The sequence below is a fragment of the Pseudorca crassidens genome, chromosome X (assembly GCF_039906515.1).
Source record: "Pseudorca crassidens isolate mPseCra1 chromosome X, mPseCra1.hap1, whole genome shotgun sequence".
In the NCBI taxonomy this organism is placed as follows: domain Eukaryota; kingdom Metazoa; phylum Chordata; class Mammalia; order Artiodactyla; family Delphinidae; genus Pseudorca; species Pseudorca crassidens.
The window spans coordinates 38,283,443-38,304,155 of record NC_090317.1 but is presented as its reverse complement, the minus strand read 5'-3'; the positions used below and the strand labels follow the sequence as shown (position 1 = coordinate 38,304,155).

Here is a 20,713-nt window from a genome sequence, read left to right as displayed (position 1 = left end):
ACTTGTAAGAAAAGGAAATTGTGTTTATAGTCAATTAACATTAACCAAGGGTTGTCCTGTTTGTAGGCTTTTTATCTTTTTATTTAATGATCCTTCTTTTAATAGTTAATAGCCTATTTTAATATGTGCATTGAATAATATAAAGTAAATGTGATATTTTCTGTGGTTTGGGGTGGGATATTGCATGCCAAAATATTTTGAAGTGTCCCTTCACTGATGGTCTTCGTATCTTTGGAAAATTCGAACTCAATAGTGAGCAAACATATATTGTCTTTTTGTCTTTGAGTAACTTATTACAAGTAATAATGCACAGAAGAACGCCTCTTGACGGATTATTTTTAAAAATCACTATCTGGCTTCATGGAATGATTTTCAAAGAAGACAAACAGAAGTACAGTTGGTAATGGCCACTGTATACTCGTGTTTTAATTTCTCTATTTGATCACCTATGATCTTTGTATATTTGTCTAATAAGGCCTTTAAATTTAACTGTAGCTCCTTGGAGCAGCCTGCACACACCAGTAAATTTGCACCTCATGTTTTTACTAAAGAATGGCAGAGGCCAAGATAAACTTTTACCCAAAAGTTTTACCCAGAGGAATAGAAGGCTATCAGTGAAGTGGTACTACCTTTCCAACTTTAATGTTTTGAAGGTGCTAACTTTTGGAAAGCCACTGTAGAAGTGTTAACATGTCTTCAGTAGAGTTTTGCATTTTTTGCATTAATGAAAATTAGCAGCTTATTTTCTAGAATAAGCTCTATTTTAAAATATTTGGCTCTCTATACTCCTGTAGGGTCCTGTTTGCATACTGATTACGCTGTAGGTATAAGAAATGCTGGCAAAGAGGATTATTGTTTAACTTGTGCTATAATGTGAACCACTTCTAACTCATAATCTTATTTTGTACTGTGTGATGTCTGATACTGCTAACATCGATCTTTGGGCTTTGGTGAACTCTGATCTTCCCAGGTTTTCAAGGTTAGACTCTTCACTGGTCAATTCTTTTTTTTTTTTTTTTTTTTAATGCTTTGTATGTGTGACAAGAGAAATGCACTTTTTTTGCTATAATTCAGAAGTCATTGAAGAGTGCTGTTATCCTCAAATACTACCTGCTCTGGTATTTAACATTTTGGTGAAGGTAATGTGACTTGTTTATAATCAAGTTTGAAATGACATTAGGTCTTTGTGGTTTCAATTATTTATAATAGGTAATTCATACATAGAAACATGTTGAATTTTAAGTGGAAATACACTTATTTTTAAGACTGCATTAAGATATTCAGGCAGGCATCTGGCCCATTTGTAACCTCTGTATATTGATTTTATTTTCTTGAATTTTTGTTCCTTGAGATTGATCAGATCTGTGTTTTCATGGCTATTTTCAGTAATGGAAGAGGGTAACTACTGAGTATTGTTAAAAATAAATCTTGCATCATTAGCAAATCAGTAATTTAAATTTGAGAGACTCTAGAACAACAGGTCTGAATTAATAACATGTAAATTTCCCCAAATTTCCTTTTAATTGCAAACAGAGCAATGCCCAAAATATGCCTACTTTTTTTCCAAATGATAACAATGTTCTGTTTACTTTTCAAACTGGGGAAGCAGGGTGTAAAATGTTCCTTTTTTTCTTCCTCTTACTCTTACCCTAGTCATTGTTAGGCTGATTCACAGATAGTTTACTTTTCTCTTAATGACCTGATTTGCTACCTGATTTCTAGTCCAAATTATACATATGGATGAGACTAACAATTTTTCTTAGAAAACCCTATCAAGGGGTTTGAACTCAGAAGTTGTTTTTAATTTGTTTGTTTAAGTTCAAAGTACCCCAACCCTTTCTTTATGATTGGGAAGGGAATTTCTGAGTGTGTCTGTCTGGTTGCTGGGCTAGGGTGACTATATGATTAAAACTGTTTAAAGATAAAATGATTGTTGTACTGTTGTGAACCTGCTTCCTCTTTCTCATGTGACAGATAGAACACTGTTATATTATGAAATCACATAGATATAGCTGGAAGATTAAAAACAGGTTTATATTTTAAAGATATGTTCTTACCTTCAGTTTTACCAATAATGAAGATAATACTAGTAATAATAATAATTGTTTAAAACTTCTTAAATAATTCTTACTATGTGCCAGGCACTGTGTTTATATATATTATCTTATTTAATTCTTGGAACAACCTGGTAAGGTAGGTACTATTCTTATTTCCATTTTAAAGAAGAGGAAATTGAGGCTAAGATGGTGAATAAACTTATTGAGGTCAAACAGCTAAAGATTAATGGAGCTGGGATTCCAACCCAGCATTCTAGCTCCAGAGTCCGGCATTCATAATCCCTATAGCATGCTGCCTTGTTAGCCTGTAGCCATTGATTCTGGGTCATAAGAGTATTGGAAAGGATAGGATAAAAAATGAGACCTTTTGTGCATATTGTAAGCATGAACTCAGTATTCTAAATTCATATGCCTATGTTATTTCCTTCAAAAATAATCCCTACATATTTTCCTTTTTTGTTGAAACCAATGAAAAACTAAGATTACTGGAGGAGAGAAGGTATAAGTGCTCACTAGTTGCTGTTCATTATTTGGGGCTTCGTAATTATTTTCTTAAGGCAGGACTACTTAGTCTCCACCTCAGCTATTGCTTAGCACACTGCAGGCAAGGAACAGCTATTTCGCACCTGGTGAGAAAAATGTGGCCATTTATCAGATCTTCTTGGTTGCCTAATGGACCTGATATCTTTATTTAGGAAGAAAAGTTTAAAACACAGAATAAGGAAAGAGCTTACCAAAAATCCCCTTTTAAATTATTTATTCAGAAGTTATATGCCAAATCCTTTATTTCTCTTCAGAAATATTTAAACTGTAAATAATACAAAAACATATTTAAAATAAATTCAAAAGTACTATATTGAATCAATAACTTTCTGACACTAAAATATTCCCATGTATTAAGCATGTCACTAAAATGAAATTAAACAATTAGTTTGCTTAAATAACTATCTTAATTACATAGTAATACAAGCTGAATAAAAGTAACTACTTACAAGTAAAGAAATTTTATTTTAATCACAATGAGACAAATGGTTTGAATCCCTGATTGCCCTACGAAGTGTGGTCATGAACCAGCAACTTCAGCTACAGGACACTAGTTTATCTATAGGGCATTTGTTAGAATGCAAATTCTTGGGCCCCTCTCCAGCCTAACAAGATTCAGAACTCTGGGGTTAGACCCAGGAATCTATTTTAACAAGCCCTCCTGGGTATTCTGATGCATTTCCAATTTGAGAACAGTGTCCTATGGTGTCTCTTTTGGTTCACTTAAACACTTAGGGATTACAGAAGCAATCTTTATTATAATGTCCAAAGTCCTTCCTTTAGATATGAGCTTATTGGATTAAATATATAATAAAATACAAACTAAAAGAGTCTGCAAACCAGTGTTAATAACAAAAAGAACCCAGCCCACTTTACATTAGAGAGTCAGCATGGATCTATATATTTAATGTAGTCTGGATTTTATTCTGCAAACTAATAGTATTTAGATGACTAATAGTATTTGGATAATGTAAAAGCCTGACTTTGATGCTATTCTTATGTTATACTGAAATGTGATTATTTGTTTTGCATTATCAAGGTCTACCAGGTCCAGAAGGTCCCCGGGGTCTCCCTGGAATTGGGGGCATTAAAGGAGAGAGAGGAAACCCGGGCCAACCTGGGCAACCTGGTTTGTCTGGTTTGAAAGGTGATCAAGGACCACCAGGACTCCAGGTAGGAAATGGGAGTGTTTGGTGAGGAAGGGGTGTGGGTGCTTGCATTCCAAATGAGAATTCCAAATTGCATTATTTTAATTAGCATTTACTGGTCAAAGCTCTTGACTAAGCTATATATATATATATATATATATATATATATATGAGAGCATTGCATGTGGAGGAGTAGTCCTTCCATAGAGAAGTAATCATGGTGAGTGTGGGGATATTTTAGACTTTGAAATTAGATAGAGTTAGGGTCAGATTTCAGCTCCTCTGTACACTTCTACTTTGTGTCTGTGAGGAAGGCAGACAGACACTTTGTGTTTCTGTCTTTACCTGTAAAAAGAGAATAATAGCATATCCCCACGTCTGTGTTCATGTGTTTTCCACCTTCGTTTGAGTGACCCAGAAAGTCACATACTTCTTTATGGATCCTCAAAGCTTCCTTCCTTCATTCAGGAGGACTGTTGTTAGATTTTGCAGCCAACAGAGTCTGGGCTCAGTCTTTTAACTCTGATGGCTGTTTTATAGCAGAAAAAAATATCTATAAAGAAATTGTCCTTAAAGCTTTCTAACAACTAACCATTTTTTCCTGTTATCACTATTCTTCTAGACATCTAGACTTAAAATTTTAATCTTCTCTTTATTCATTCTCTACTCACTTCCTACCTCATTCATTTCCCATGTCCTTCCAGTTCACATGTCACTATGCCTGATTCAAGACTACTGTCTGATGCCAACATTTTATAAATCTGGTATTGTCGAGTTCTGTTCATTTTCTTTCATGCAAGTTCTTACATTTGCACCTTTCTAATTTTTGTTTGGAAATAATGTTAAACTTATAGGAAAATTGCAAGAATGGTGAAAAACCACATTTACCCAGATGAACCAATTGTTAATGTCTTGCCCCATTTGCTCTCTGTATGTATGTTGTGTGTGTATGCGTGTGTGTGTATAATTATGTATTTTTTTTCTGAAATATTTGGGAATAAGTTGTATCTATCATGTCCCTTTATCACTAAATACTTCAGTGTGTAATATTTCCTAAAATTAAATATATTCTTTTATATAACCATAGTACAGTTCTCAACTTCAGGAAATTGAGCATCGATGTAACATTTTTATTTCTGCCCACATGTTCTAATTGTATCAATTGACTTAGTAATATCCTTTATAGCATTTTTCCTCATCCAAAATAAGATCCAGACCAAACTATGCGTTGCATTTAACTGTTATATCTCTTTATTCTCCCTCAATCTGAAACAGTTTCTAAACCTATTTTTTTCTTTCATAACCTTGACATTTTTGAAGAAATGTAGCCCGTTCACATTTAAAAAAAAAAAAGAATGTTTCTTCTTTTGTCTGCTGTTTCTTCATAATTAGATTCAGGTTATGCATCCCCAGTTGGAATACTCCATGAGTTGTGTGTTCTCAGATATGGAGGCCCATGGTGTTCATCTGCCCTTCATTAGTTATCTTAATTTTGATCTTCCCATCAAGTTGTTGCCTCGTTTCTCCACTGCATGATTACTATTCTTCCCCTTGTAACTGATAAGCAAAACTACAGGAAGACACATTAAGATAATGCAAATATATATACTATTCCACATCAAAATTTCTCCCTAGATATAATATCTATTTATGATTTTTGCCTCAACTGTTCAATACTGTGATAGTGGCAACTACCTCCACATACACCACTCAGCCCTACTGTAAGCAAGAGCCTCCCTTCTCTTCTATTTACTATTTGTTATCATTATGGACTCATAAATTCTCATTCTCTTCAATGATTCATAATTTTTATTCTATTATTACTTATTTTGATGCTCAACCTGTCCTAGATTTGGGAGCTCCTTCAAGCTGGATCCTGTGACTTTCTGACATGCCCCCCGTTTTAAAGTTCTTTCTTACGTTTGGGCATAAGATGTTCCAGCCTTGCCTCTTTTTTCATTACTACTAATAAGAGCTGCATCGTTCCACACTTATTTTCCCTCTAGATCCATTCTAGAGTTATTTTCAACTCTTCTTCTTCCCATTGTTTTCCTGGGTCCTCAAACCCACTATATTTTTTTGCTTAGTCTTTCAGACTTTATCATTTCTTAGATTCTAATTCACACACTTACCACATCAGGGCTACACTAAAAAAGAAGTGCCGGGTTTCCCTGGTGGTGCAGTGATTGAGAGTCCGCCTGCCGATGCAGGGGACACGGGTTCGTGCCCCGGTCTGGGAAGATCCCACATGCCGTGGAGCGGCTGGGCCCGTGACCCGTGGCCGCTGAGCCTGCGCGTCCGGAGCCTGTGCTCCACAATGGGAGAGGCCACAACAGTGAGAGGCCCGCATACCACAAAAAAAAAAAGTGCCTTTGTTAATGATAGTAAAATAATAACTAAATTTATTAAGTATACATCATATGCCAATCAGTTTTCTAAGTACTTAATATGAATTATCTCATGTAGTCCTCACAACAACTTCATGGAGTAGATACTATTATTTTCTGTATGTTAGAGGTGAGAAAATGATGCATCAAAGAAGTTAAACAACTCAAGGTCACATAAGCTAATTAGAGGTGAATTGGGTTTTGAATCCTGGAAGTCTGACTCTAGAGCCAGTGCTACAAATCACCACCTATGCCCTCACTTCCTTCCCTCCCCCCAACTTTTTTCTAAAATTAATGATTTTATTTATTCAGGGTAATCCTGGCCGGCCAGGTCTCAATGGAATGAAAGGAGATCCTGGTCTCCCTGGTGTTCCAGGATTTCCAGGTATTTGAAGGGGTGTTTGGAAGTTTCCCTCTTTACATTAAACTACTTTGGGAGAAGACACCCATTTTCTGATTTGGCTGGGTAAAGGCTGTGGCCCTGTTGCTTTGCTGTGCAATTGTGTGTACCTTCTTTGCAGGCATGAAAGGACCCAGTGGAGAACCTGGTTCAACTGGCCCTGAGGGGGATCCAGGACTTATTGGCCCCCCAGGTAAGAGTTATTTCTGGAGCTAGTTATACCTGATACTTAAACTCATTGAAGAATTTGAAAGTTTGCATTCTGCCTTTCAACCAAAACTTTCAGAGTCTCAGTCCCCAACAACTGAGGGGAAATAGGCAGGACTCTCCCTCTATGAACTAATCTTCTCAAGCTCTCTATTTCAATAACGTAATATCAGGAGCAGACCTTTTAAGTTTAAGGTAGATGCAGGACCAACAAGAATGCTTCAATGAGATTTTTATTGACCTTTATACTAACTTTCCCGTATTCACTTGAATAGATCACAAGAGCAAGTCACATAAGTATGTTTGTGTATTTTTAATATGAAAAGAGTTCTTTTTGCTGAGAGACTTAAAGAGGTTTCCTGTAAACTGTGAAACAGAGCATCTACTAAATTCCTCTACTAGTTAGTTCAGTGGGTCCCTTGACAAGCACAACAAACAAGAACTGCAAATGATGTTAGAATCAGAATGGACTCTACAGCAAATAGAATTGTCTAACCTTGACACCAGTGTTCACAGATTTGCAGTGGATTAGACTTTCTTGTAACCGAGTCATGATTCAAGGCTTGAAAATTGAGACAATATGCCTAATTTGTCCATGGACCCTAAGAAAATTATTCATTTTTTCAGCCTTTTGGGTGAGATAATGATAATTTTCCCAAACAGATTTCTGTTGGACATAGCAAATTCTAATACATGTAACTTGTTTCTCTCAAACCAATTCTTATTCTGATCTGAGGTTACTTTGGCATCCGTTCTTTCCGACCTTTCTCTTCCCTACCTTCAACTTCATGTGCTTTGCCTCTTAGGCCCCCCTGGATTACCTGGTCCTTCAGGACAGAGTATTGTAATCAAAGGAGATGCTGGTCCACCAGGGGTTCCAGGCCAGCCTGGATTAAAAGGTCTACCAGGACTACCAGGACCTCAAGGTTTACCAGGTACCTTTGTAGATCATCTTTTTAAGCCTTATGTATTTGAAAACATTTCCCTCATTCTTCTTTCACTTGTTAGAGTTTGTCTCTGACGATAGGAGTCTCAGCAACTAGTAGAATACCAGACCACTAGGTTCCATTTCCTTTTCTCCTTGAAAGTGTTCATTTCTCATGCCCTAATTTCTTTTAGGCCTAGTCCAATTTCTTTTAACTCCTCTGGCTATCCTAACTTGAATGATTAGGTTAATGTTGTTAAAATCTCTGTAATGAAATTAATATGCATTTAAGATATGGTGCTTTCTCTATCCCAACCACAAGAAGGATAGAAGGCTGATTTGGTGGGCTATCAGTTCCCCACTGTGAGGCCGCCTGATTTTCAAACTAAATCCTATCTAGTTGGCCATTTGACTCTATGCTTGCAGCCAACTTTGATTAAAAAGAAAGCTAGAAACTAACTTGTCTTTCTGTTTTATCAGGTGGCTTAATAGCAGTTTTTTCATAACTAAAGTGTACCAGGCAGTAACAGCCTTGCCTATGGTGAGATATATAATAAAAGTTGGCCTTGCGCTCTATCTTGTTCTGAAGGCGAGGAGAACACAACTGCCATATTATGGAAATCTCCACAGAGGCAAATGAATTGTTTAAAATTAAAGCTAAATCCTTGTCTGCTTCTTTTGTCCTGGGCTTGAGCTGTTCCTTCATTTATCTGAATTAAAGACAAAACCAGATTATGACTTCAGTGACACTCGAGGACCTAAGTGTCCCAAATCTATCTGGTTGTGGATTTATTCTACCCACATTTGAAAACCCTACTTCATTTTCCTATAGGTCCAATTGGCCCTCCAGGAGATCCTGGACGCAATGGACTCCCTGGCTTTGATGGTGCAGGAGGGCACAAAGGAGACCCAGGTTTACCAGGCCAGCCAGGTGAGACATGCTGCTGATACTAGTTTTTAAGTCTGGGGGACCTCTGGACATACGGCCTCCGATTGAAGCTGTGAGAGCCTCCTCTTGAGAGAGCATAGCTAGGTAGGGAGTCTGTTGCTTGGGAAAAATGGGATGACACAGATGTGCCAATATAAGAGAAGCATAGAAAGGTGGTTTTTATTTATGTGTTTAGAGCACTGGAAAACCCAGCTTTTCCTCAAAATGAGGATTTTCCAGGTACTCACTGTACTTAACTTCTGATAATTTTCAGTGTTTTTTGAATAAATTTATTTTATTTATTTATTTATTTTTGGCTGCGTTGGGTCTTCATTGCTGCGCGTGGGCTTTCTCTAGTTGCGGCGAGCGGGGTCTACTCTTTGTTGCGGTGTGTGGTCTTCTCATTGTGGTGGCTTCTCTTGTTGCGGAGCCCGGGCTCTAGGCGCGTGGGCTTCAGTAGTTGTGGCACATGGACTCACTAGTTGTAGCACGCAGGCTCAGTCGTTGTGGCTCACAGGCTCTAGAGCACAGGCCCAGTAGTTGTGCACGGGCTTAGTTGCTCCGCAGCATGTGGGATCTTCCCGGACCAGGACTCGAACCTGTGTCCCCTTCATTGGCAGGCGGATTCTTAACCACTGCGCCACCAGGGAAGTCCCTCAATATGTTTTAACAACTTTAGATAATATAAATATAACTCTAAATAATATAAACATAAAGGTTTGTATTGGTAAAAACTAGCAGCGGCAACAAGGCAGGTTGGTGATAACTGTGTTGCTCCTAGAACCAACACCCTCCTGTTTCATTAACTGTATTTCTAGGGAAGAAACAAGTTAGTGCCATCTTCATCACATATATGGGCATTGCTGTGAAATTCCCCCAAATGAAAATCTATACACACAGTGGCCAAAGGCCTGTAAATAGAGAAAATTTTTAAATAAGCTCAAGTCGAGTGGCCAAATGGAGAATGGGAACCAGTGGTAGATTGAAATTAGACATTTTGAAAAGTTTCCTTAGAGTACCCAGCCTATTCTCTAAACAAAAAGGTACGCCTGAGAATAATTCCCCAGACAGATTCAAAGGAAAATGTTTATCAGCACTGAAGCTGGCAGGTTGATGGCAGCCACACCCCTCCTTTCTCGTTGATGAACAAAACAGCAGGCTGAAATTTCGTCATGGGGTTTGCACTCCTTTAGTACAGCAAGAGACTAGATAACACAAACCCCCCAAATAAGCATCACATTTTCCCATCTAATGTTCCATTCACTCAGTATTTATTTAGTGCCTAATGTCATCAACCAATTTCAGAAGAAAAAGAATACATTTAAATCTCTTTGAGGGCAGGGACTGTATTTTATTTATCTCCAAATCCATGATATCTGACAATGCCTTTGTAGACATTCTATAAATATTAACTAATCAAACAAGGTCATAATGTTGTGTCGATAGCCAAAATAGGGAATCAGAGCTTACTTAATTTGTATACTGATGATTCTTTGGAAATAGGTATCCGTGGTTTGGATGGTCCCCCCGGGCCAGATGGATTGCAAGGTCCCCCAGGTCCCCCTGGAACCTCCTCTGTTGCCCATGGATTTCTCATCACACGTCACAGCCAGACAACAGATGCACCACAATGCCCACAGGGAACTATCCAGGTTTATGAAGGCTTTTCTCTCCTGTATGTACAAGGAAATAAAAGAGCTCACGGTCAAGACTTGGGTGAGATAATCAGCATCTTATTTCTTACTATGCATTTTGTTTTTGTTTTGAAAATCTTGTTGGGTTCTAGAGTAGCCTTGGCCAAAGTGTCTCTCTCTATTCTTTTGGGGCTTCTAAACTGAAGATCATGTCAAGGGCAGCTGAATATATTCACTATATGTTTTAAATAAATAATATTTAACTTTAAACTAAAAGCATTGATTAGCTAGTGTGAGGTACAATTCTTGGCCTAAAGCAAGGCATTTGGAAAGGGCCATATGTACTTTTGTTAGCTTAGTTATTGAGGAAACAGATTCTCTGGGCTCTCTATAGTATAGCTGCTTAAGTGGGCAGTGTTCGTAACTCATGGGAGATAGTTTCCTCTTTCCTGACACTGGTCTTTATCAAGTTAAAGATAAGTGCTGAAGAGAATCTTGGATTCTAGATCAAAGAAAGTAAGGTCATTGCTTAATTTTGCTAGTTCATGAATAAGCACCTTAGCTTTATAAAGTGTTATCAGAGTAGTTTAAAGCTGTACAAAGCACCATATTTCCATATAGGATCCACTTCATTTAATGTGTTCTCATGTATCTTCTCTATGCTATAGGGTGGGCAGTTTTGTTGATGGGATGAGGCTGGACTGAATGACTTTCAAGACCTCTTCCAAATCCCTAACATTTCTTTTTCTGGAATTCTGACTTTTCATTTTGAGGCCCCATTGTTTGACCTGGGGCTGCCTATTTTAGAAATCACTATCCCTTCTGCCTCCATAACGACATTTAAGAAGATAGTCTACGTCTCCAGTTTCTGGGGTCTCCATAGTAAGAGGCCTTCTGAAGTCTCTTTACCTGGGCCATTCTGTGAAAACAGTTCTGCAGCAACAGAGACCTCCAGAGGTCTGCTGTGCTCACTCTGTTCCAGGGCACATGGCCACACCTGCCAGGCACATCTACCTACATGGAAGCCAGTAGTCACAGGTCATTTTAAAGAGCCTAATAAAGTAGGAGTTTGCCAAACAACTTTCTTCTTTCTCTTCTACTTCTCTTTTTTTCTTTTCATCTTCCCTCTGCTACTTTTCCTTCTCTCTTTTGCTTTCTTTATGTAGCATCTTTTTCTAATTTTAGAATCAACAAATCTTTATTATGAAAATACTCTTATCTTTTAGATAATTTTCTCTAGTTTTTCTCCCATAAACTTTTTTTTTTTGCGGTACACGGGCCTCTCACTATTGTGGCCTCTCCCGTTGTGGAGCACAGGTTCCGGACGCGCAGGCTCAGCGGCCATGGCTCATGGGCCCAGCCGCTCCGCGGCATGTGGGATCTTCCCGGACCGGGGCACAAACCCGTGTCCCCTGCATCGGCAGGCGGACTCTCAACCACTGTGCCACCAGGGAAGCCCTCCCATAAACTTTTTCTCCTTTTATTCCGTTCTCTCTTTACTGTCAGAGGCTAGCTTATACCCGTAATCAAGCTTATAAACTTCAAATCTCTAACCTATCTAGTGAATAGAAAGCATTAGAAGTTTTTGAACATCATGAAATTCACAAATGTAATGCAAAGAAAAAATGGGATCTCTTACCCTGTATATCACTATAACTTTTCAAAATGTGTGTATCTGGTCAAACGAGACCCATCATAGTATGTATTCAGACGTAGAGGCTATAAACTGGCCCTGACTCAGGTACAGCTTATGCCTCAGACATAGGAAGGCCATGATAGGGCCCAAGATCCCAAGTGTGATACTGGATTGCAGGGTCTATGCTTAGAGCTCACTCAAGGATCAAACTGGAGATATCTTGATGGCTAAGCAAAGAATAGTTATAGGTTTGATGTTAAGGAAACAATCACCTGATTAAGTAAATACATAGTCTCTGCTGGATTAGTGAAAGGATTATGGTGTATAGAAAAGAGGGTGGAGGAAACACACTGAATACTAAAACTGTTCTGTCTGGGAGAAAAAAAGCATACTAGGAACCATTAGTCTATAGTGTTAATAGAGGCATTGAGAGTTCATGAGATCACAGTCTCTTTGAATGTTTAGAAACTATAACCAGAATTCTGCATCATTATAGGTAGCCTACAGCATAAATACAACCAAACACCCATGTTCTCATCATTATGGGCATTCCTTTTATGCACATCTTCCTTTTCTTTCTGAGACCAGGGATATTTCCATCTCTGTCCCTGATTAGTAATGTTAGTTTTATTTTTAAATTACTTTATAATTTAAAAGTACTTTCATATTCATTATCCAATTTGATTTTCACAACTATGATCAAGAATGATATAGGACAAGTATTGTATTTTTCCACTACACACACCCACATGCACGCGCGTGCGCGCGCGCACACACACACACACACACACACACACACACACACACAAACTGGCTAAGCGGTTAAGTGACTTATTCAAAACCACACACTCAGAAAGTGATGGAGATAAGAATTGACTCCAACACCTACCAATTCTTTTTTATTTATTGAAATATAGCTGATTTACAATGTTGTGTTAATTTCTGCTGTACAGCAAAGTGATTCAGTTATACATATATATGCATTCTTTTTTATATTCTTTTCCATTATGGTTTATCTCAGGATACTGAATATAGTTCCCTGTGCTATATACAGTAGGACCTTGTTGCTTATCCATTCTATACATAATAGTTTGCATCTACTAACTTCAGACTCCCAGTTCAACCCTCCCCAAACCCCCTACCCCTTGGCAACCACAAGTCTGTCCTCTATGTCTGTGAGTCTGTTTCTATTTTGAAGATAGTTTCATTTGTAACACCTACCAATTCTAAACCCATTCGTTTTTCAGTTATGTCAGTTTTGTTATTTGCTCTCACTTGACTTTGAAATCATTCACCCCTCTGAGCCATTTTTTTCTGAAAAAAAGTATAAATTACAATAAATCAATGCTTTTCAACCTGGGGAACTTTTGAAAAGGTTCCTAGGCCCATCCCAAACCTATTATATAAAAATTCCCAGTGATTCTGACAGTCTACCAGTTTTAAGAATTATTGGTCTTTTGTCAGTCACCTTCAGCCTGAGATAAGCATACCCCTTTGGATACATGAGGAATTTCCAATGTATAATTTTAAAGGACTTAGTTTACAAATCCTCAACTTTCATATGTACTTTCTCCTAAAGTCGAACTGCCTGTGTATGTGCTTTGGATAATCTTGTTTCCCACGTCCCCTTTCACTACCACGCATCTCCCACTTTATAAAAGACTCATACTATGGCATATTGCCTTGAAACATGAAAACATCTAGGGGACAAATTCAGAGGAACAATTCAAAATAATGGCTTTGTTAAAGTCTCCATCAACTCAGGCTCTATAATTCACTTCTAATCCATCTCATTAGGAAATGCATTTCCAATAAAAGTTTTCTTTTAACGTTTAGTAATTATCAAAATTTATAATAAACTATCTTTTTGATCAATGTGAATTAGTAATTATTATGATGATGACCATTCAAAATAAAATATTTAACATGTAAAGCCTTAGGGTCACAGAAAGTTTTTAAAAGTTACTTTAAATTTTTGTTTCAGAAAACTATGATTGGATAATCAGTAAAAGACTTTCAAAAATAAAAAAAAATACATTAGGATAAAACTGTGTAAGAGAAGTGGAATGGAAATATAATTTCCAAATGCAAAAGGAGCACTGTATAATTTCCAGTTATTAAAGATGAGTTTATGCACTTTTCAAAAGGTTTATTGTTAGGTTTCAAATACTTACATTGGATACATTTAAAAGAGTGATGTCAAAGTTTGTTTTTAAATATAAATATTCACAAAACACTACAAATGACAGCTGGCAATGTTGAAATGTGGTTTGCAAAATTCCAGGCTCCAATATTACAAAGTATAGAAGGGTGGGTTTGAAGCCAAGAGACAATAACCAATAACTTAATAACTGGCACAGTATCAATTTAAACTTCTGATGAAAAATTTGAGATGTCAACTTAAAAATGTGTGAGGGGGTTACATCATTTTTCATCATTCTTTTGTGAGTAAATGAGAAAAGAATGGCCTAATCGCTGGTAGAGATAACCTCTATTGCCCCTACCAGCTCAGAAATTTAAAGACTCTAGTTCCTTTCCTTTATTTTCCCCTTACGTTCTTCCTTTCTCCCTTATTTACTTTTTTCCCTTGTATTATTTACCTGCAAACCTGTCCATGGTTGCTGTGCATATTAGTCAGCACTACAGTTTTCCCTAGGCTTAAAGAGATTGTGAACCCACATAAGACATATACTGGGGATGTCTTGGAAGAAGCGAGGACAGCCTGGAGAGGAAATACTGATATGATATTATAAGGAATCAGTGTGTGCCTTTCACTCGTCTACAATAAATTACCCAATATTCTCCGTAAGACACCATTGTTTATAAGATGCCTCACCAGTTTAAAAACAGTGCTGGGGAGTATATAATAAGCTACCACAATAAATGTCTACATAAGTTGTAAGATCTGTCCTGATTTTAGAGATGTAAAAATATGAGTAAATGTGCATCTTATAACTGAAGAATTAAAGTATCTTTATTATCTAAGAGATGGGGGAAAGTTCCTCTTTAAAAGGTTGTTAGTATGTTAGAAGAAACTAATCATCATGACATTTTTTCTTTTTCTCCCCATTCTTCCCAGGAACGGCCGGCAGCTGCCTTCGTCGCTTCAGTACCATGCCTTTCATGTTCTGCAACATCAATAATGTTTGCAACTTTGCTTCAAGAAATGACTATTCTTACTGGCTCTCCACCCCAGAGCCCATGCCAATGAGCATGGAGCCCCTGAAGGGCCAGAGCATCCAGCCATTCATTAGTCGGTGAGACACTGGTATACCTTTGATTTTTATCAATCTCCAGTTAGTTTAGCTAGTTACTTTAGCTAGTTAGAAATGAGTCCAAAGCTAATAATCTGATCATATTCATCTCAGGTTAGGTAGAGTAGAGGTGCCTTTATAATACTCAGTGCAGTATGTAGTTTGATCCATATTTATCAGGGATCTACTTTTGACCAGGACCCATGATAGACTAGTGTAATATACAAAAAAAGCTCACAGTCTAGTCACTAGGCAAATATATGTAAATTAATATGTATCAGGCTTGGGCTAAGTGCTGCAATAGATCCAGTAAAGTGTTATGAAAGCATTGGGAAAGGGATATTTAATTCCAGCTAGAGAAATCTGAGATGACTATATGGAAGAAATACGTTTTGAACTGCTTAGCCCTTGAAGGATGTAAAGGACTTGAGACACAGGCATTTATAAGGGAGAAAGGCATACTAGGTAGAGAACATTGGAATGGGTTGTAGACTGATAGGTCTAGAATGTAGTTTCTAAAAGTTGCAGAGGGAGAAGAGATCAGAAAGTTAGCTTGGACCTAGACTGTAGAAGGCTTCAAATGTTAGATTTTAGTTCTGAATTTATTTGGTATGTAATGGGGACATCTGACATTTTTGAGCTTTCAGGGAAGATTACAGAAACATCAGTGTATAACATGGATTTCAAAGGGGATAGTCCAGAGGTGGAGAGAGCAGTTAGATTGAGAATATCGCTGTAGTCCTGGTAGGAGTGGATTGGAACTCTCAGTAGGGTACATGTATCACATTAATAGAATAAATAAGATTTGGCATGATTAGTTATGGGAAGGAGAAAGTGGTAGCTGAGACTTGGCGCATGAGTAACTAAGAGGAGGGTGGTACCATTGATAGAGATTTCCTACAGTGTTGCTACATTAGAACCCTAGTTTAACTCGACCTCCTAGGCATGTTAGATATTGCCATTTTCATTCTGATCATGACCTAATTGACCTAGGAGTCTAGTAACCATAAAGGGTGAATCATTGGAAACTCTAGTTTCTTTGACATTGAATATAAAGGTTAAACCTCGTTCAGCCTCTCTTAATAGCAAATTCATGGTGCCCTTTTCAATATATTTGCCCTAATCCTTTGGGAATTCATTTTTTTGTGTGTGATTTTTTTTTGTCAGTCCCAACCTTGGGAATAAAAGATCCCCTAAAGGCATTCCCTATTTTGTAGATAAACTTTACCAAATTGGTTTAGTCATATTTCAAAAGGTACCCTCATGCTCTTTACTAAAGATTTGGTAGACTCAGCTGTATTTTACTTGATTTTATAGATTTAAGCCACATCTCCAAGTGCCTGGGTACTTGCCCAGCATTCTGGGTATGTTGTACTTCTACAGATATGGCCAAATGGTTAATAAATATCCTTTGGGCCAAAAATAATGGGTGGGGATTAAGAAAGTGTCTGTTTCTTGTCTTTTTAAGTTTACTAGACATTGTTCTTACCACAGTTTTAGCATTACTAAATGTCTCCCCTCCAGTTGGGCACTTTGACAGCAAGTAGTATGTGCAGTACACTGAGCCAAACTCTTACAGCAATTATGACATTGACTATAGCAAGTATGGATACAAATTTAGGGCAGAATAGAAAATGAAAATGCTATAGCAGTGGTTCTGTAGTTTCTTTTTAAAAAAGCTTACACTTTTCATTTATAAATTTATTATGTATATTGGGAGACTGGGCTTATGCAAAACCAATTCTCAAAGTGCATTTTTCTCCTCTTTTTCTGAGCACTGAAGACACCTTAATGGGCTTTTATACCAGGAAGCCTTCCAAAGAAGAGGGACTGCTATTTCCCATATGCTTACCCTGTAGATTGTGTTCCTTCTGCCTTTCCCTTACCAGATGTGCAGTATGTGAAGCTCCGGCCGTGGTGATTGCCGTTCACAGTCAGACCATCCAGATTCCCCGTTGTCCTCAGGGATGGGATTCTCTCTGGATTGGTTATTCCTTCATGATGGTATGCAACACTCTTCCTTGTCTTTGTCATCAAAGCTGACTGTCCGTCATATCTACATTTCTATCTAATATGAGGAATCCCTATCATCTACGTAGTAAGAAGCTTGAACCTCATATAGCTTCTATCCAAGCACTGTGTTCCCTCTCATACATTTGCTGGAACATATTTTCATAATCTGCCTGTTTCTTCTGTTGGATACCTTTGGTGTGGATACTGTTCTGTTACCTCTGGCTCTAGTTCCTTCACTGGCTTTGAATTTTTGGCCCAGCTCAGCATATATCTTTGGATGTTCACTAGGGTATCATGGCACATGGGTATTGTGGCACATTTTCCCTTGTCTTTTCTAGCACACAAGTGCAGGGGCAGAGGGCTCAGGTCAAGCCCTGGCCTCCCCTGGTTCCTGCTTGGAAGAGTTTCGTTCAGCTCCCTTCATTGAGTGTCATGGGCGGGGGACCTGCAACTATTATGCCAACTCCTACAGCTTTTGGCTGGCAACTGTAGATGTGTCAGACATGTTCAGGTAAGGTGCTTATGGCTTTAGTTTAGGTCCTAAGCTTCGTTCAGAGGTGCTAGCGAACAGAGAGGCAGTTCATGGATGGTTTATACCCAACAAATATTAGGGATTTAAAGGACCATGTCGTTTATTCTTGCTTGTTCTCCTCATATACCAGACTCTGGTCAGCAAAGCAGACTTGGCTAATAATAGGTATATGTAGTTTGGGATGGCTTGGTAATAATTCTTCAAAAGCAAAACAGAGCAAGGAAAGGTTATGTGACCTGCTCAATAACAAGTGAGCGACTGAAGCCACCCCAGAAATTGAAGCAATAATCTGTGTTGCCTTCCCCAGTCCAGTAGTCTCCTTTCCCAGAATGTTTTCAAGGCTCTCATCCAAGTGTTTGAATGAGTAAGACCACATATGATACATGTACCTCAGGATACTTTATCCTATTGGAATTTTTTTTCAATTTCAATTTATTTTTATATGTTGCTTTTTTGTTATCATTAATATTTTTCTTATGTATTATCTTTATGTAATTGTTATGTGTTACGTATTATCATTTATTCATCATCAATTGCCCAGATCCCTCTTGTTCTAGGACCATTAAAAAAATGTATAAGAGAAAGAGAGGGAGAGACAAATAGACAAGTGTAATGGCGGCAGGGAGGAGAATCACAAAAATACCTATGACCACTAATGACTCTTAGGCTATAGCAGTCATTGCGTTAGACTGCATTGCTCAGAAGTTAACCAGTAAGTCATCAGAAGAGCTACTGAAACACAAAGAGAATGTTTACATATGAATTTGAACCAAATACCAGAAAAGGCTAATCTGATAATCTTGTTTCTTATTTCCCAGCAAACCTCAGTCAGAAACGCTGAAAGCAGGAGACTTGAGGACACGTATTAGTCGATGTCAAGTGTGCATGAAGAGGACATAATATTTTGAAGAATTCCTTGTGTGTTTTTAAATGTGATATATATATATATATATATATATATATATATATATATATATATTTCCCAGGATGCAATGTCTCACTCTCCCCAACTTTACCACTGCTGCCACCAATGGTGCTACTATATATGACCAGGAGAACATGCTGACTAGTAATCATGAAGATTCAAATGTACCTCAGCAATGTGCCAGAGCAAGGTCTCTATTATTTTTCTACGAACAAAATAAGGAAATGAATTTACTTTTTGGGTCCAGAATGACTTTCCCCAAGGATTATAAGATGAAGATTATATATTTTGCCCAGTAACTAAAATGGCACGTTAAAAATTCAATTAAGAGAAGAATCACACTGAGTAAAATAAAAGACTGCAGTTTGGGGGAAGAATTATTTTTCATGGTGCTACTAATCCTACTGTATCCCAGTTTTTTAATATAAAAGTGTTAAGCTTATTTTGCTCTGTAAGTACAGAATGTGTATATTGTGTAAACAGCCTTTTAGCTCAAAATGTTGAGTCATTTAGATGTGACCTGACATGAATCACTCTTTACAGAAAACTTAGGAAAACCTAGAATACAAACAGCAAGATTTTATATCCATGTTTATCAAAGTGAGAGAATTTATATTCTTGCATCAAGTTATTACCAAGAGTGAATATAACTTGAGTTTTATCCCCTAAGTTCTTATTTGACTTTTTTAAAAAAAATAGGTCATTTTTAGTCACTTTAATCAGAATTTTAAATGTACATGTTACATACCAAATTATAATATTTAATGAAGTAATTTCTCTTTTGCTGTATTCTCCAAGACACTCTTAACACTAGATGCCCCCAGCTTTGATGTTTCTTACATCTTGTTTTTGCTCATCCCCGACTGGGCAAAGTTCTCCCAAATAATTTTGAGAAACAAAAATGTATTTAAAAAATTGACAATTCTTTTCCCTGTGCTTTTTATGTAAGAATTATTCTCCTGTGGGCTGTGCTTGTACAAGAGCTGGGAAGACAATACTTAGTCTTCTCTCTTCAATTACAAAGCCAATTGATGTTTCTTACTTTTTTATTTTAAACGTTTTATTATAAATAGTCATAAGAATACCTTATTTCCCTAGCTGTCATCTTCTCACTTAATGTTTTTTAACTCACCAATATCAATTTAATTAAAGATATCATATGTTGTAAGGATGGTTTGTTGTGTATCTCTTCAGGCTATGTGTAAAAATCTGCTCATTTACAGATAGACTACACATCTGCACATCAACAGGTAGTCTGCCTTCTCAGAGAATCATTTAGAGCAGTTCTAAAGCAAAAGGAGTTTCTGCAGACTTTGATCACTCTGATACCTGATAGGAGACATAGTAATGTACTTTTTCCAATGAAGAAAACAACTCCTTGGAAAGTATTTTTGAGGTAATAAATTTATTAACAACATTGTGTTGATGGCTGAGAAAGGAAGCAGAACTACTTTCTATTTTGGGAAGAATTCATTAATAATCTTTAAAGCAGATTAGTGAGTTAATATTCCTAATGATTAAGAATGAACACATGTAGCTCTCTGAAATCGTTGAGGACTTGCCTCTATAATAAAATGTGTATTATAGCTAAGATATGAAACAACCAAATGATTTTGAGAATTTTAGACCCTAATATGAACCCATGTAAAAACTAAAGCTTAGAGTGTATAGTGGTAAAATTTAGGTTCTAAATAATGGTAGATCATAGTGCTGATTGCTCGTAATACTGTTGATTTCAAAGCTAGCCAATTGCAAATTCTAGCTTTATTTTTCCATGAGCTACACGCATGAAAACACTAACGGGTAATTGTAAGTGAAAATGCCATATTACACCCCATACATTTTTCTATATGCTGTACACCTGAAGGTTGCTCCTTGAGTTACAGCTGCAAACACTGATTCCAGAGGTTTTGCTGTTTGTAGCTTTCCCTCTCAATGTTTAGCTGGTTGAAAATCTTGGCTCAGAAAGAACCTCCTAATATTTTATATTTTAATAGTTGCGTGTGCAGCTGGTTTTGTGTTTCTTAAATCCCCTAACTAGCCCCAGCCCTGCTTTGTTGTTTAAAGTACATGAACCCAGTCCATTCCAGGATCTTAATGTTGTTGACTCACCCTTGCCACTGA

At 37.3% G+C, this 20,713-nt stretch overlaps 1 protein-coding gene across 1 annotated transcript in view; it reads left to right on the top strand.

Moving 5' to 3' along the window:
• The window catches only part of COL4A5 (collagen type IV alpha 5 chain), a 218,670-nt gene extending 198,913 nt beyond the window's left edge, over positions 1 to 19,757 (top strand). The window contains exons 42-51 of the mRNA XM_067722504.1: positions 3,640 to 3,773; positions 6,448 to 6,520; positions 6,657 to 6,728; positions 7,549 to 7,677; positions 8,500 to 8,598; positions 10,099 to 10,311; positions 14,945 to 15,122; positions 17,009 to 17,123; positions 17,471 to 17,643; positions 18,483 to 19,757. Of these exons, the coding sequence (XP_067578605.1) occupies positions 3,640 to 3,773; positions 6,448 to 6,520; positions 6,657 to 6,728; positions 7,549 to 7,677; positions 8,500 to 8,598; positions 10,099 to 10,311; positions 14,945 to 15,122; positions 17,009 to 17,123; positions 17,471 to 17,643; positions 18,483 to 18,564 (1,268 nt within the window). The 3' untranslated portion in view covers positions 18,565 to 19,757. The remainder of the gene's footprint in view (positions 1 to 3,639; positions 3,774 to 6,447; positions 6,521 to 6,656; positions 6,729 to 7,548; positions 7,678 to 8,499; positions 8,599 to 10,098; positions 10,312 to 14,944; positions 15,123 to 17,008; positions 17,124 to 17,470; positions 17,644 to 18,482) is intronic.
• Positions 19,758 to 20,713: the final 956 nt, after the last annotated feature.